The following is a 17,112-nucleotide window of genomic DNA, read 5'->3' on the forward strand; positions in this document are numbered from 1 at the left end:
CCAAATTAAGCAGCCTAGTACATGCCCATGCTACAGTACTGCTGGGCCTGTTTGCGCTGTTGGCTGTAAAATTGATATGATGTGACCCTTTTTATATTTTATAAAGTGTTGAAAAATCTATGATTTTAGCCTGCTGCTAAGCAGTTGCTAGGCAGCATGATGGTATCATAATACCTGATGTAGACAAAAACCTTCAGAGGTCTAAGATGAACCTGTGTGGCAAGTTTGGTTGGTCACCTATTGATTGTCTAGAAGGAGTGTGTGGACAGACAAAGACTTTATATATTAAGAGCTAGAATTAATTTAAAGCTTTGAACTTGATTTGGTGACTGGTGACTGGTACTATCAATATGAAGTCCAAAGAGACCACAGGGAGGGAAGTTAGGCCATTATTAGGGTGAAAAATTCAGAGAGACAGCTAAATAGCCAAATTCTTAAGAAGGCTTGAGAGATCGTTATTTCATGGTCACAGAATTGTTTCTTTGGTTAAGAATAACCCTTTTATGATATTGAGTCAAGTCAAGAAGGTCGGATTGGATATGGCCAGAATATGTTTAAAAGAGTGTGTGTAGTTTTTGGATGAATAAAACTTGTATCAGAATGATGGGAAGCAGAACCTATAGGGATGGAAAGAGAATCTAATGATGTGAAGCATACCATATCATCTGTCAAACATGGTGTGAAGGCAATCTTATAGCATGCAAATGTATGGTTGCCAATTGAACCTGTGACTAGAATATATTTATGATGAAACTGCTTCTAGAAATAGCAGGATGAAGTCAAAGGTCTACAGGGCTATGCTCAGTCAAATGCTGCAAAACTGATCAGGCAGTGCTTCACAACGCAAATGGTTAATGACCCAAAGCATATTGCAAAACCAACCCCAAGAGTTTCTCAAGGCAAAGAAATGAGATATTCTTCAGTAAGCAAGCCAGTCACCTGATCTTAAACCAATGGCTCATGCTTTTCAGTTCAGTTCAAAGAGACCTACAAACACACAGCAATGGAAAGTGGCTGCAGTTCATCTCAACAGAGGAAACACAGCATTTGGTGATGTCAGTGGGTTCATGCAAAGCAATTCTTTACTTTTGTAAAGGAGGGCTAGTTACTTTCGAGCCTCTAAAAATGAGGGATTACATATAAAAATGTCAGTAACATGTAAAAGTTTAATGGAATACTTTTGTTAAACCCCTTGAATTAAAGCTGTAAGTCTCCACTTCAAGCACATCTTGATTGTTTGACGACAAACCCATTGTGTGGTCAGAAAAATTCATTTTTAAAAATGAGAAAGGTAGGGACATTATCTAAGATTTGAGTTTCCCTGTAAATGTTGTTTTTGTGCACATTTAACATTATTACTGGTGTTGTCTTTAAAAGTTAATTGTGTTTGTTTGTGTGTACCAAAAGCAGAGGATTGTCTGTGGTCTTAATGCTAAGCCTTGACTGACACATCAATTAGGATCATGAAGTAATTACCTCTCATTAGGCAGCCTTTGCACAGTCTTACAAAATCAGTTACACCACAGCACTCAACACATGGAGCCTTGTTTCATGAGTCAAGGTTAAAGTCAAATTGTTACAAAGTGTTCCCATTTAGAGCTTAACACGATTCAGACGATAATGTGCAGTGCACTCGCACTCAAAATCAGCTTCTTTGCTTCACACTGTCGATAAAATCCACTCTCATCTGATGCTTTGTTTCTTAAAACTGCAAACTTAACTGCTGACCTGCTGAAACGTTTGTGGGAAAACACAATAAAGAGTCCGTTCTCATCCCTGGGGTGCCGAGTCACAGAACAGAGAGGCACAGCAAGGCTAGAAAGGGCAATTACAAAATGTCATTTAGTCACCATCTGCATAATATGACATCTTCACTTCACAAAGTCACCCTCTTTTCCTTTTGCAAATTGGAAATAATTTAAACTCTCAGCCATATCTGTCTATTCTGAACCTCAGATATAATTTCAAACAGGTCTAAAATGCAAAGGGAAAACATTAAGATTTTGTTTTGCGCTCAAGCGGCGTAATCAGTGACAGTTCATTTGCAGACAACCGGGGTAGTATACAAATGGTGTCACAAAGTATTTCCAATGAAAAAGGAAACACCTCAAACTTACTGTAACACATCTAAGACGCATAATCATTGTCAGCTGTAATTTATGTTGATACCTTGTCTGTGAATTGCCACATCTGGCATTCACAATCTACCATTTGGGCTGTCAAAATACTATAGTATGGCAAATAAGTGTGTTAGCATATGATGTGTGCAAATGTTCAATTAAAAGTTTATGCGTAAGTAAATTAATGTAATCTTGCGTATAATATTGTACATGTGTACTTACTACATATCTTTACTTAACAGGGCTGTGAGTTTACAGTGTGAAAAAGTACTTGTCCCCTTTCCTGATTGTTTTTTTTTTTGGCATCTTTGTCACACTTACATATTTCAGATCATTGAACAACTTTCAATATTAGACAAAGACAACCCATGTAAACACAAAATGCAGTTTTAAAATAATCATTTTATGTTTTAAGGGGAAAAAGGTTACATATACTTTTCACAGATATGCCAACATCTTATGTGAAAGCAATTCAGCAGTGATTAAATTGACCATCAACAAGGGCTTGACTTAATTCGCTGTATTAAAGTGTTTCATAAATGTTAGGCCGACCTCTTCCTATCCTGTATCCATTTAATTAAACAGTCAGAGATTCTAGATATACGAGGCCTCTGAAGCAAAGAAACGATGAATAAAAGATTACCCTGATGATTGAGAGAGCCTTCATACATAAACAGGATGTTTTCATATCAAATATGAGTAATATCTGATAAGGCTTTTGATTTTTTCTATATGTAGCTTGCTGTCGGGGTGGAGTGCAAAGAGCCCAGCTATGCCATTAAATCACTGTTAATGAAATAAAGACGTGCAATGGCTCTTCAACATTTCCCTGCTATACTTGTCCTAAGTCTCACTTGAGAAATAGGCCCACACATGCATAAATAAGTACTGCATTTCATTTCTGTCTCAGTTGTTTTCCACAGTCCTTGAAATACATGATGTCTTGTGTTTTGTTACAAAATATTATATTTAACAAAAAAAACAACAGTCATCAGTTCTAATTTTAATCCACTGAATTAAATGATCCCATTCATGTTAGAGGCAAATGACCTATTGTTACTGACTGTAATTTGGATATTTTTAAAAGCTTAATATGGTATATTAACAAATTTCCCACGTGTGGGACTAATAAAGGTTATCTTAGCATTTGTATTGTTTCAATTATTTTTTAAAACATACATTTTCCTTATTCCTTTTAAACTGTTAATTGCAATAGATTTTTTTTATGAAGTCATCAATACCTAATGTTAATAGAGCATAGTCACACAGGCCAAGAAACTGGTTGGTAACTGTAATCTATTATAGGCAAAAAAAAAATTAATATAACCCCAGTCACACAGGCTTAGGCTACGTTCACACTGCAGGCGAAAGCGCATCAAATCCAATTTTTTTGACCCTATGCAACCCATATCCGATCATGGTATGACAGTGTGAACGGCACAAATCCGATATTTTCAAATCCGATCTGGGTCACTTTCGTATGTGGTACTGAATCCGATACATATCCGATGTTTTAGAAAGCGACTGCTGTTTGAACGGTCATGTCGCATTAAATCCGTCTTTTACGTCACTGACACGAGACAGACGCCAATTATCAGCACCGGAGAAGCGCCCGAGAAGACATCGCGAACGCTTCCTGGCCATCCAGTGTAGATGTTAGTGAAACTGTTGGGAAGACAACGTTGGAGAAACGTGAACATTTTATTTGTACTGTATAATCTGCAGATTCTGACAGAAATCTGCAACTATCCTTTGAAGCACCGCTCCTCTAAAACAGCAATAAGGATAATTATTAGGTTATCTACATTATTATGTAAATAACAAAATAACTTAAAGCAAAAATTGGGAAACGTAAAGTCCGAAGTCTTTATATTAAGGGCCATCAGTCAAACAATATTGTTTGCTCTGGGTCTTAACAGAGCACGTTGTGTGTGACATCTTCTTTTGCGCATGCGGGCCGCTTTGCCGCTTTCACACTGGAGAGCGTTTGCTGTCGCATTTTATTTGTAGTGTGAACAAGCAGACAAAAAAATCGTATTTGATCAAAAAATCGGAATTGAGCATTAAGACCTGCAGTGTGAACATAGCCTTAGAGACCAGTCAGCGACCCCCTGGAAACCAACTTTTGCTAGGAAAATGTGTATTCCCCAACCGGTTAACAAGTGGTGGGAACCAGTTGCTTGCTGTAGTGCTGTAGGTCAGTGAAACTGGACGCAAAGATGCATATGCACACCTACTTGCTAAGCAGTTGTGAAACTATAAAGAGTGTGACGCAGGAAAGGAAGGCCATTTCGCCTTCAAAGTAAAAGTTGCTCCTTTATGAAACATGTTGGCTTCAGGAGGAAAAGAAAAACTTTTAGTATAAAAGAAAACAGTCTGTATTTCCAGTTTAAGTTATGTTTTTTTCAAATTTCACTACAGCTCAGTTGTTAGTTAACGCATGTTTACGAGAAGTTAAGTGTCATCTATGCAATTTGTGAGAGACCAAATCACAAGGAGGATTTTAGTATGGCGCCTTCTTTGTAGCTGATTTGATCCAACGACAGCTGGCAGCCGTCCGCAATCAATAACCAACCAATTACTAGTCTTAGTTTTACTGATTGTGACTGAGGCTTTAGGTTTTCAAGCTCCTTAAATCTTATTTCTGGCAGAAAATATTAAACTCCTCAGCTATTTACAGTACTTGCATCAACTTTAATGAACATCTTGAGCAATGCGGTTTTCTACACTAGCAGTAGTTTGGCCCGAGATCCTTATCAGAGATAGTGAGTTTTGCTTGTCAACAACATTAAAATTCCACAGGCACATAATTCAGTTTAAACTGTGACCTGTGGTTCAAGGATATCAGCAAGTCATACTCTTCCTTGTTGCTTTTTCCTCATTGAGTTTTTGCAGTCATATATTGTGCCAAACATTATATTTAGGCTCATTTTGTGGGAGCTGGAGTTCTGTTAATGGGCCATAGCCTTCAGTGTTTTTAATGGGGTTACTTTGTACATCATAGCTTATGCACAGGGCTGCCACTGCTGGTCAGATCGAAAAATAAAATACATTAAAAATGTTTAATGTAATTCATACCACTGCTGACAGGTTCTAACTTAATACAAAAAAAAGATTAATGGAGACAACCCCTGATGGTAAGAACACTTCATAGGAAATAAAGATCTACACTGCAGTAGTGTGAGGGTGTTGGACTGGAGTGCTTTGGGACTTGGGTAATTTACAATAAGAACTAAAAAGTTAGCTTGACTTTTGGTCCCTGCGGTAACCAGAAGTGTAATCTTCAGTTACAGCTTACAACTATGTTATATAAATGACAGAAGGCAAAATCAGTGAGTTGGCGCTTGAGAAAAGGGTGCAAGAATATTAAGCGCTATAGTTATATTTTTTAGTATGTAAAGCTTAAACCTACAGATAAGTAATTTGGTGTGACACCTTTATGTGTATGTGTAATAAAGACCTAAATAGAAATGTAACCTTTCTGACAGTATTCATTCTGGCTTGTTATAACATCATAGCGGTGAGGCCACACCAATGAAAGTAATAAATCACATGTGTCTGAATGAAGCTGTAGCTAGAAGTTATAGGCATCACCTCACTGCATATGTGAATTTCAGCAATGACGCAAACTGGAGTCCACCAGGGTTCTGTTCATGGCCCTTAAATATTTACCAAATGAATACTCACTGCCGTACTCTGAACAAGTAAGCAACTGGGTTGTCAAAGAAAAATCACCTCTCAGATACTAATGGACGACCAGTTTAGACACTAATTTATGATAGTCTTCTCTTCCTCCAGCTAACGGACAACTTCACATAGCACCACTGTGGGCAGTGAGGCACACAGCCCCTCCCCTCACTAGCAGCTGAAGTAGCTGAGGCTCATAACACTGAGTTACTCTTCATGAGGAATTCTGAGAGGTCAGTAAAGCTCCCATTTCAACAACACTGAAGTATTAAATAGTTATCATTAACGTTAACCTGGCTGCCGGACACGTTAATTTTACTCATTTCACCATTCGCAATTGCCTGACAGTAACATTAGCTGTCTTTTATCATTAAGGTAGCTGCCAAGGGCTACAGCTCAGTAATAAAACAATAATGTTAACATTGGAGCCTTGGCAGCTAACATTATCATTCCTGCCTGTCTGTAACATTAATAGAGAGCATTAATTTAACAGGATACCATGATTATTTGTGCCTAAAAACAACAGAAACAGTGGCATTCTATCCTAACAACTGTATTTGATCAGCAACAAAAATATGATGCTAAATGGGAATGGGTACTGAAATCTGATATTAAACAGGCTCCAGGGCAAAATGATTTAAGTATCAGTAAGCTCCAATGTTATCTGTATTATTTTCAATACTGGAAAAAATTAAGAAAATAGATTTACTATTGATACATAAAAGTTATCTTTCACATTTTATCTGACCTCCTCTGTTACTGATTAAGCCATTAATCCGAGGCATTTCCCCTGTTCCCTATCCCGAGGACAGTTGTCTCTTTATCTCTCTCAGAGCCTGCATGTGAGGGGCGAGGGGAGCTCTGTCTCGCACATACCACACAGATCCTGGTCTTTGTGCAGATGGAGGAGAGAATGTAATGCTCAAAAGTGCGGTTGCACTTTGCTAGAGTCGACGCCGACAGTGTTGTCACAAATGCAACAGGTCTTTTGCTTGTAAAGGTGGGAACATGAGAAATCTGTCAAAACATTCACCAAAAGTGTTCAGAGGCAGAACTGCAGAGTTTTCAACTGCCTAGCTTGTAGTTCATCTGCTCTTGCTCCAGGTGTGTTATGCTAGCAGGCTGTTATGCACGCACATCTAAATAATCAGTTATCTAAAATGTGAACATGGGCTAATGAACAAAGTGTTATGGATATGTGCATTCATTATCAGGTGGTCAAAACGTCATTGGTCACAATTCTAAATCTTAAATTCCCAATTAAAGTTTTTAGATTAGAGTAACACTGCAGCACAGTAAACGCTGTCAAATTTAGCTACGTTTTTCAAATTAAGGAAAGAAAATTGAACTAACGAGAAGTACCGCCTGTGTTCTGCTCATGCTGAAACCTGACCATGAGCTGGATGTATTGCCTCATTGCCATATCCCTATATTTCACGAGCCTTTCCCATCACAGTGATTTATTTGGATGCAAATACGGGGGCTTTGGCGTACCTTTCTATTTGAGGCTGCAAGCACTTACTGTGAAAAATGAATGTCAGTTTTTCAATGATCGAAAAAGATTGGTCCTAAACCCACTGCAATCACATTTCCCTGCACATCAGGTGATGTGGAAGGGCCTCTCCCTATGTAGCTGGGTGAAACTGTTCTTCAGGGGGCTTGCAGTGCACACAGACCCATTACTAACACTGGCACAGTCAGCTCTGTGTCATCGTATAAATCAGACGTCTTGGCCACAGGTGGCCCATAGATCACATAGTCACACCACAGTGTCAGGCAGAAACAGCGGATGTGCGCACCACATGCCTTGCTTCCAAAGAGGAAATCAATCACTTGGAGTGTCTAAGCTGCTAGTACCACCTCCACTTAGCCTCAGTACCCACTGCACGATGCCACCCACACCAGAAATTAACAGGAGCAAAGGCAATGGACCGTTTTCCGTTCTCACTGTGTGCTCAATCAGCACCCATGTTTTCTTAGCCAACAGGTCCAGCGCAGACTCATCTAGGGAGTTTCTGGGTGATTTTTAAACAATGTTGATCTGTGAGCTTTAAAGGTCTGGCTTAACAAAAAAAAAAAAAAAGAAAAGAAAGAAAAAAAAGAAAAAGAAAGGGGACTGGCAGAAGCAGAATGAATTCAGTAGTTTGAGCTATATGGCTGGCAGCTATGAAATCTATTTACTGCAGAATAGAGAGACTGAGCCTGATGGGCCAAAATTAAAAGACCATGTAGTGTGAAGATTCTCCACGCACATTTGGGAAATGTATCATCAATAAATCAATGTGGACAGTCGAAACTAAAAGGTGTCTAATTATGTTTACATCCAATGCTCAGTCTGACTTACACATTGGGAAACATTATGTTGTTTTACTGCATTAATGTGCAAATGTGTTTGCTGTTTCTTGAACCATGATGGGCATTTTCTTCCCCCCATGACCTCGTCTTCAAACACTACAGTGAGCGAGTTATACCCAGTGGAACATGAGCCCTATTTGCACTTCAAATTAGCTGTTATTTGGCTTTAACAGTCTAAAAAGAAATTGACACGATCTACTTGGCATTTGATTAGTCAGTGATGGTGTTTGGATTTTCCATTCAGGAAAAGGAAGTAACTAAATAACACCAGAAAGTCCAATGCTGTCACACGCTCCTGAAGGTGGCATCACAATCGATACATATTGATAGGTGTGTCACAATCCAGTCCTTGAACACCTCAGTACAGTACTTAAAGTCAGGACTTGGGTGTTGCCCAAGGGTTTAGGAGCATTGCTTTAAATACAGTTCACAAATTGGTTCATTGATCAAGAAAACAACAACAACAACAACCAAACAAACAATCAAATCAAAACTGATAGTTTTCCCACAAACTGCGTGAATTTCCCTTTCTTCTTAAGAAATGAAACCCTTTCTACTCTTCTATGTGCCAAAATAAGTACAAAAAATTGAAGATGCCTACTACTCCGGATGGTTTCATATATTTATACTTCAACTAAAAGCTGTGATGAAGGAGATATTGATCTTTACATCACACTGAGGTATAAGGAATGTTTCTCTGCTTATGCGTCTCACCTGTATGAGGCGTCCCTGTTCCGTTTGCAATGTGTTAAGGTCTTGCCCGAGGCTGCTCTGCCCCCTGCGTAGAGATTCATAGTCCATTTTCAGTTGGCCTGCGTGGGCTGACAGCTTGGCCACCTCCTCAGCCAGACTGACAAGCAGAGCCCGATCCTGTCCTTTCACAGACTTCAAGTCGGAGTCGTGGTCGGTCAGTGAGTGGAGCAATGAGGTCTGCACACCCTCCAGTCGCATAAAGTTACTGTTGTAATCCGGACAGTTGGGGTCAATGAAGATGTTAATGCGAGAGCCATCGCCTCTCTCAACAGTGACCAGGGCATTGGCTTCATCCTGGTTGGTAGAAATGTGGGGTAGGCCATCAGACATGGGTGGAGCCTGATAGTGATTCATGAAAAGGATGGTGCCAGTTACAGTGACAGCCAGCAATACAGCCACAAAGAGAAGGATAGTGCAGAGCAGGTAGCTGCAGCTCATCCTCTGTAAGTCAGAAAGAAGAGAGGGAGAAAGGTAGACAGAGAAAAGGTATGTTTTAGAAAAGTAAATGCAATTACACCAAAAATGACATAAAAAAGCTGAGTTATTCAAAAAGAAATGACTTTCTTCAATCACCGGGGCCATAGTTTTAAGTAATGTAACCATATTTCCGTGACAAAGTGTAGTTTTGAATTATTTATGCAGCAAAAAAAAAAGTAGATCCCATCAACTGTCGGCCTTATTAAAACTCAAAGAGACAATTTCTGTCCAAACACCCTGCTTATCATTGGAGTGGTGATGCAGTGTGGGGGAAGATACTAGCCTCATACATGTCTGGAAACCACTCAGGGACCTGAGAGCTCCTTCTTTTCAGTTCTGACATGGAGAGGAAAACAAGAAAACATGAAGAAATGGGAGCTACTGAGAAAGAGTAGAGCAAAGACGGCCAGTCGGATGCAAATAAATGAGCAGAAGCCACTTAGAGAAAAAAATGCAGGAACTGTACCGGTAACATAGTCTTCAATAATTGGGCTATAAAATGTTTTTTTATGATGGCCCTTTAGGATCCAGGCCCATTTTCCACTTAGGTTAAGCAATGAATAGGAGAAAGCACTATGGCCCACCTATATGAATGATTAATAATTCCTAGCTCCCCAATATCTTTCTAACAAATGAATCACCAGTTGATGTCTAAGTGATTTTTGTTTTTTATTTTCTACAATCTGTATTTTTTTTTGTTCTCAATGACTATATGTGGGCTTTGTTTTATGTTAGCATCTGAAAGTGAGAGTGAGCACATTAATATGTAAATTGGCTGTACAAAGCACCGCGAAGCACACTAATAGACAGCTAATGGCCTGCTTTACGAGAGAGGTTTACAGTTCTTTTAATGTGAGGAAAATCAATTGTGTTGTGCAGGAAGTACTCCTATCAACTTTGTTTACCCACAGTCTTTGGATAGAAGACATAAAAAGTTGTTACTGCCTAGAAATGTGCAGGTATACATGGGATGCCAATTTTGAAAACCTGAAGCACACAAGACACACAATCAGTATGACTACTTCAACCGCACTTGGCTTATTTTATTATTTTCTTTTTAATTCCTGTCTCCAGTAGAATCTGTTGATTACATTTAGTGAAATTTCATGAATCATTGCTTACTAAAGCACCTTAATGTGGCTTTTGTTTTTGAGATACCATTCACATGTGTGTGATCACTGTCGCTGCAAAAACTCTCCTGTGTTTATTTTTTAAAATGGGTTGCTGTACAGATGTAATGATAAACAATGTCGTTAAAACTACTGACAGCTAAAGTGTCAGGGGGTACCAGGCCTCCAAACTTTCTAATACCCAATTTGATTTAGCATCAGTGGGATGGGATGCTTCAGAACATGCTATAAGGCATCATCCTACAACCCACAGGATCCAAGGGATGCCCATGCCCTGACAGGTAAAAATGATGAGGATCTCAACATTAGTAGGTTAGAGGTGTTAACTGGTGTACAGGTATGGTAAAAAGAAAGTACACCCTCTTTCAATAGTAAGGTTTTACACATTGGGACAAAATAAAAAAGTCCTTAGCAGATTTTGAAATGGGAAAAAAGACACTCTCAGATGAACAACATGTGACATATGTCACTATGTCATTATTTATTTAACCAAAAATAAGCCAAAATGCAGGAACTGAAAAAACAAAAAGACTTTTACTGCTTTAAGAGGGTAAGAAGCAATCAGGTGCTGCTAATCAAATACACTTGATTAACTGATCATCAAAAAGTGTGAGGACCTGAGTAAAAGCAGCAGTTTTGTGGGTCTGAAGCATTTAGGTGTTTTAACACAAAGCCAAGGAGGAAAGACATCAGCAATGATCTTTAAGAAACAGTTGCTACTTCATTACGGTCTTATATCCTCCCCATTTGTTTGGGAAGGTAATGAGCCTATTTCCAAAGGACCACAAAAAACCAAAGACCACATCTCAGACTTTTTAAGCCTCAGTTAGCTCAATAAATTATAATGCTCATGACAATACAATTAGAAAAAAAAGGTTAAATTTGCAAAGCTGTTTCCTTTGGACACACAAGATGAAAGTGGAAATTTTTGGCTTTAATGCACACCAATATGTTTGGCAAAAACCAAACACAGCATGTCAGCACAAACACATCAAGCCAGCTGTCAAGCATGGTGGTGGAGGCATGTTGATTTGGGCTAGTTTTTTTAGCCACAGGACCTGAGCACTTTGCAGTCCCTGAGTTGACCTTGAACTCACACATATTCTAGAGTCAAATGTGGGAGCTTCTGTGTGACAAATAAACTTGGGCAAAAGTTGGTTGTGCAACAGGACAATAATAATAATATTTCCAAGACACTAGCAAATCTACAACGAAATGGCTGAAAAAGAACAGAACCAAGATGTGAAAGTCCAGACCTAAACTTGACTGAACTCCTATAACAGGGCCCTAAGAGAGCTGTGCATAAATGAATGCCAACAAACCTCAATAAAGTCAGACAACATTGTAATAATGAATGGGCTCAAATTCCTCCACAATGATGTGACAGACCAAAGCCATCTAGTTACTGCTGCTAAAAGTTCTGAATCTTCTGGTGTACTAATTTTTCAAAATTACTTTTTTTTTAGTTAAATAAGTGATGAGACAGTATAATGTGTCTTCTGTTGTTATCTAATTTAAGAGCTGGTGATGACCAGATAATTTTTTTATCATGTCCTAATATGTAATATTTTGCAACATACTGCATACTGTAATGTCCAACTAGACACTAGATACACTACATGCATTTATGCCACTTAATGTTCACTGCATATATGCACATAGACACATAGTTGCATAGAGACCTACATAATTTGACCATAATGCTTTTTTGGGAAACAGAACATAAAAAAACTGGAGCATTGCTTTATTTTTTCACCCATATACATCATCATAGAAAAGAGCTCCAGGGGAATAATGCTGCACATAGCATTTTTTTTTTTGTTTGCTTGCTCTAATTCAACATGTAGGCCTTATGACTATACTTAGGATTTACCGTAAAATCTTTCCTTACATATCAAAACAGTGTTTCTCTTTTTTCCAGTTTGTATGAGGTGCGGCTCAGTGATTTTAGCTCACTGGGCTTGGCTGTGTGTATGGATGTGAGTGCAGAGGGGTGTCTGTGCCGTCCATAATGTGTATAATGGCCTCGCTCTGCAGGATGACAGCAACGTAACATTAGAACGGTTTGCCTGAGTACTATCGCTAGCGGGCCAAGACATCAGTGAAAGCTATCACTGGCACTGCACTAAATATTCATTGCTAGCACACTGATTATTAACGTAGAATGGAAAAGATATATGATAGTCATAGTTATGCTGACAGGCAGACCTCTATACATTAAAACATATTCAGAACACAGAGGAGTAGATGTGTTTCATGCATGTTGAACCGTAACCAGACAATGATCAAATCTGTAATAATAATTTAGCCTTGAAAAACAGTAGCTAAAGCCAGCTAAGACATACCGAACACGTGAATGTAGCACTGCTGTGGCAAAGGAGATAAACAACAGCTTAAACCAAAGTATAAATTTATAGATGGGCCTGCACATTTTGAAGGGAAACTCGAGGTTTGGGTTGATAAAGAATTTTACTAAGTTTATGCCTCAGTCACATAACAGTTAAAAAAGGAACTAGGAAAAATCTGTGGTCGCCCAGTGATTTCATTGAATTTTTTCCATTTGGCAAATGACTGTAAGTAGCTGCAGAGAACAATTGTTTACAGAGAGGTTGAGCATACAATTATTCTCAACCTCTGGGTAACCGCTGCAGGTTACCTGGTGGGAGGCAATCTGTCTTGGGGAAGAGTGCATATAATTGGCATCTAATATATAAATGTGGACAGACTCCCAACTCGACCTAACTAGTTGCCAACTGGTTTCTATAAAAGAACGTGCCTATGTTACTTTGCCATTAAATTGCTGTCCTACAATAATCCTAATTTTTTTAGGAATCCCTACTTTTGTGTTTACCGGTTCATTTATGGTAAATGAGCTGGTTCTTACATAGTGCTTTTCTACTCTGAGCACTCAGAGCACTTCATATAACATGTCTCATTCACACACATTTATATAAGAACTTTTTTCTGCATCTAAGTGCTTGCTATCTAACATTCAACTCTGTGTCTTATTAAGTGTTATTAATCTAATTCAGTCTTATTGAGTATGTCTTATTGCTGCTCTATTGCTGGTTTGATGAACCAAAGTTGCTTTGATCACTGTGACTCATCTCATACCTGCCCTTCGTCTTCAAAGAAACATTTTCAAAGGGCAACAAAACCACAAATTCATTGCACATGGTTGCAGTAACTTTGGTGTTGCTGCAATCTCCAACCTCCATTTTCCCTAATGTGACTGCAGAATCTTTTTTTCATGTTTATGAATACAACAATGAATCAACAAAAGTGCAGTTCAGTGTTAAAGTTCTGTGTTTTGCTAATCTATCAATCCAGATTTCATCCTCCTGCCCACAGACACTGCATTGTTGGGAAGCATTTGCTGAAATACTGCTGAAAAGCTCTCAGTTCACCGATAGAGACACAGTCCTTGTAGAAGTGTGTTACTCAGCACCATCTTGAAATGCCCATAGACACTTATTTGAAAAGTTTTTTGAACCATTACTTATTTTATAAATCAACAGGACATCACAGTCAGCAGTGCTTTATTATAGTTCTTTTTGGATACACTCGCAGTTACGTAGTATTACAGCTCCTTTGGCGAGCTCACACTCTTTGTCACTCCCCATCAGGTCCTAGGATCCTACTCAAATAGGGGAGGCATGATGAGATGATGAAGATGAACTGTGTAGGTCATCCTCCCCTGAACCCACTGCTCCACCCCACCCCTGCAGCTGAGCCACAAACCACACTTCACCACACACATATTCAATCAAATCAAATAAACAAAAAAATGATTAAAAGGTTTGCTGACTTTTTTTTTGTTAAGGCCTTTTTTCTCCTGGGAAGTTCTACTGCTTTGGATGTCAATTTTTCCTACAACTTACAATGTCAATAAAAGACGAGGTCACTTATAACATAATTATGTGTCATTATAGGATGTTTACTCAAACAAGTACAGGATGAGGATTTATTTATTTTTCAACAGAAGAATAATCACAGGAAATGCACTCATTCTTCTGTTTACAGGTAATATTTTGGTCATTTGGGAGTTATTAGTGTGTACAAGTGCAACTGTAGAAACGCACTGGCTCAACAACAAGGTGGTTATTCGGTTAAGTATATCTTATAATTTTATGATTTTATTTTTTTATTGTGCTATGGCAAACAATGTTCCCAATAATAAACATGGCATAGGGATAAGACAACAGAAAAGAAATAGAAAACAGAGCAAGTGTAAAAAGAAATAAACTAACCAGGCATCTTTTCCACTTTAGAAACAAAGGTGGCTAATTTAACCTTTTTTTTTTTTTAGCATTATTAACTAACCAAAATGTTTCTGGAGCCAGAGATTTTCTTTTGCATTGTGTTTTGATGGTCAGTAAAAATGAAATGAAACAGCAACCTGCTTCATGCCCCATCGGAGTACGCGGTCTCCCACCTCAGGATGAGATTTGTAGTGGCATAATGACAGTGAGAACAGGATGCAAGCAGCCTCTTAACAGTTAGGTTTTTTTTGTAAATGAGACTCTCGATCTCACAGCAGGAGACCACTCTGTAATTAGTGGCTGACTTTCGCGTCCTCTCCTTTCTGTACTCAAGCCACACCATGGGATTTGAGAGGACAACTGGGGAATTCTGATAGATAGATCGGAAAGAAGAGGCAGAGAATCAGAGAGAATTCCTCTCTGTGGAAATGATGTCCTCCCACGCAGGAGAACTGGCAGACAGTTCTTGGACAAAAGGTTTTGCCTGCTCATTAGATAAGCAGGAAACCAGCAAAACTCTTCCAAGCATCCTCACTCTCTCGTCCTCTCTCCCTCTTCTCAAAACACAAACACGCACATGCTGACACAAATCGATGTATACACAGAAGACATTCACGTTGGAGCTGCCAAACTAATACACGCAGAAAGGTACAAAAATATTTTGAAGCTAAACTGGCATGCACGGACTGGTTTTAAAAGAAGTCATGTTCACCATTTCCACCCTCATTTCATTCACTGGCATTTTGAATCTGACTCATAACAGCATTCAGTGCAGTTTCTTCATTATAATCTGCCATACAATCAGGCTCCATTTCCCAGTGTAGCCATGACCTCCCCTCTCAGTTCAGTATCTGCAGGGTCTTATCCATCTTCCTCTTGTGTGTCTGGGTATTTGAGCTGAGGTTGTGCAATTGCTGCTTCTCAGTGGCAAAATATAATGTGTTACACACAACGATCCATTACTAAAGGAAGGAGAGAGCGGATAGTGATTAAAAAAATAATTGTCGGTGAAACATAATCTCCTCCACAGGTGAGCAAGTAACTATTCAATGTCTGCCCCTGATTTGACTGAAAAGTAGATGGTGGATAGTAGTGTATACAGCAGTGCACGTAGTATAGAGGAAGAAATAAGGGGATTTAATTTGTGTCATTATAATATTATACATTATATCAGTTTGGATGCTTTTTATTTAGCCATTTCTATCCACTTCAGTGTTTGCTAGTCCCCATATCAACTTACATATTATTCTGCAGAAATCTAATTCAAACTCTAGCCAAAATAATTTGTTTGATTTGTGTAAATTCAACCAGTTAAAAAGACAAATTGCTCAAGTATACATGTGCGTACATGTTGTGATAACGGGGCCTTACCTTAGCTGGGGTCTCCCTGGCTGTTTCTGAATCTGACCAGCGATGTTTGAGTTGAGAGGAGCTGGGCACACATTCACAGAACGTCTGCATGGGACAAACAGATAGGGCCACCAGTGTTGGCGTTTGTTCAAGTCACATGTGCAATCAAGCATGCGTGCACATGCAAACAAACACACACATACATGCATAGACGCACAGGCTTTGGATATATACTCCTGAAAACCAGTAAAGGAATACTTTTTAATCAGGGTTTAGCATCAAGTCAATTAAACTTGTAGGATATTGATCTGGCAGCAGAGGTTTGGTGTTAATGAAATTAAAAACAGGTGCACTAGAGGGGTAACAATGAGCACCCACAATAGGAATGGTTTTACAGGTGGAGGCCACTGACTTTTTTCCCTCCTCATCCCTTCTGACTGTTTGGCTAGGGCCAGTGTCACTACTGGTACCGTGAGCTGAAATCTGGACCGTACAGAGGGTGCAAAGGTCCTAGCACATTGGACCTTGAGGGGATTGAGGGGATTTCAAGAGACAGGCAGTTATTCTAAGAGAGCCGGACAGAGCCATAGAAGGTCCCTAACCCATCAGCATGACCAGCATCTACTCCTTTTTGCAAGGAGGAACAGGATGATCACTGTCAGAACTACAAAATGACCTCCAACAGACCACTGGTGTTAATGTGTCTGAGAAAACAATCAGAAACAGACTTTATGAGGAACCTACATCCTCTAATGGGCTACATGGTCACTGCAGAGCACAATGAAACCAGATTGGCATTTGCCATAGAATACCACAATTGGTGCCAAAACTTGCACCCTGTGCTTCTCATAGATCACAGCAGGTTCACCCTCAGCACACCTGAAAGAGTCTGGATAACCATGGTGAATGTTATACTGCCTGTAACGTCATTCAGCATGACTGGGTTGGTAGTGGGTCACTGATCATCAGGGGAGGAAT

The 17,112-nt window shown here is 39.2% G+C and overlaps 1 protein-coding gene across 2 annotated transcripts in view; it reads right to left on the reverse strand.

Moving 5' to 3' along the window:
• The window catches only part of fibcd1b (fibrinogen C domain containing 1b), a 115,564-nt gene that overhangs the window by 70,193 nt on the left and 28,259 nt on the right, over positions 1–17,112 (reverse strand). The window contains exons 2-3 of one of the 2 annotated variants that reach the window (XM_063478194.1): positions 16,156–16,239; positions 8,877–9,356 (exon numbers count right to left, since the gene is read on the reverse strand). In XM_063478194.1, the coding sequence (XP_063334264.1) occupies positions 8,877–9,356; positions 16,156–16,239 (564 nt within the window). The remainder of the gene's footprint in view (positions 1–8,876; positions 9,357–16,155; positions 16,240–17,112) is intronic. The other variant, XM_063478195.1, reaches the window with a different exon arrangement.

The sequence above is a fragment of the Pelmatolapia mariae genome, linkage group LG7, assembly GCF_036321145.2.
Source record: "Pelmatolapia mariae isolate MD_Pm_ZW linkage group LG7, Pm_UMD_F_2, whole genome shotgun sequence".
Taxonomy (NCBI): domain Eukaryota; kingdom Metazoa; phylum Chordata; class Actinopteri; order Cichliformes; family Cichlidae; genus Pelmatolapia; species Pelmatolapia mariae.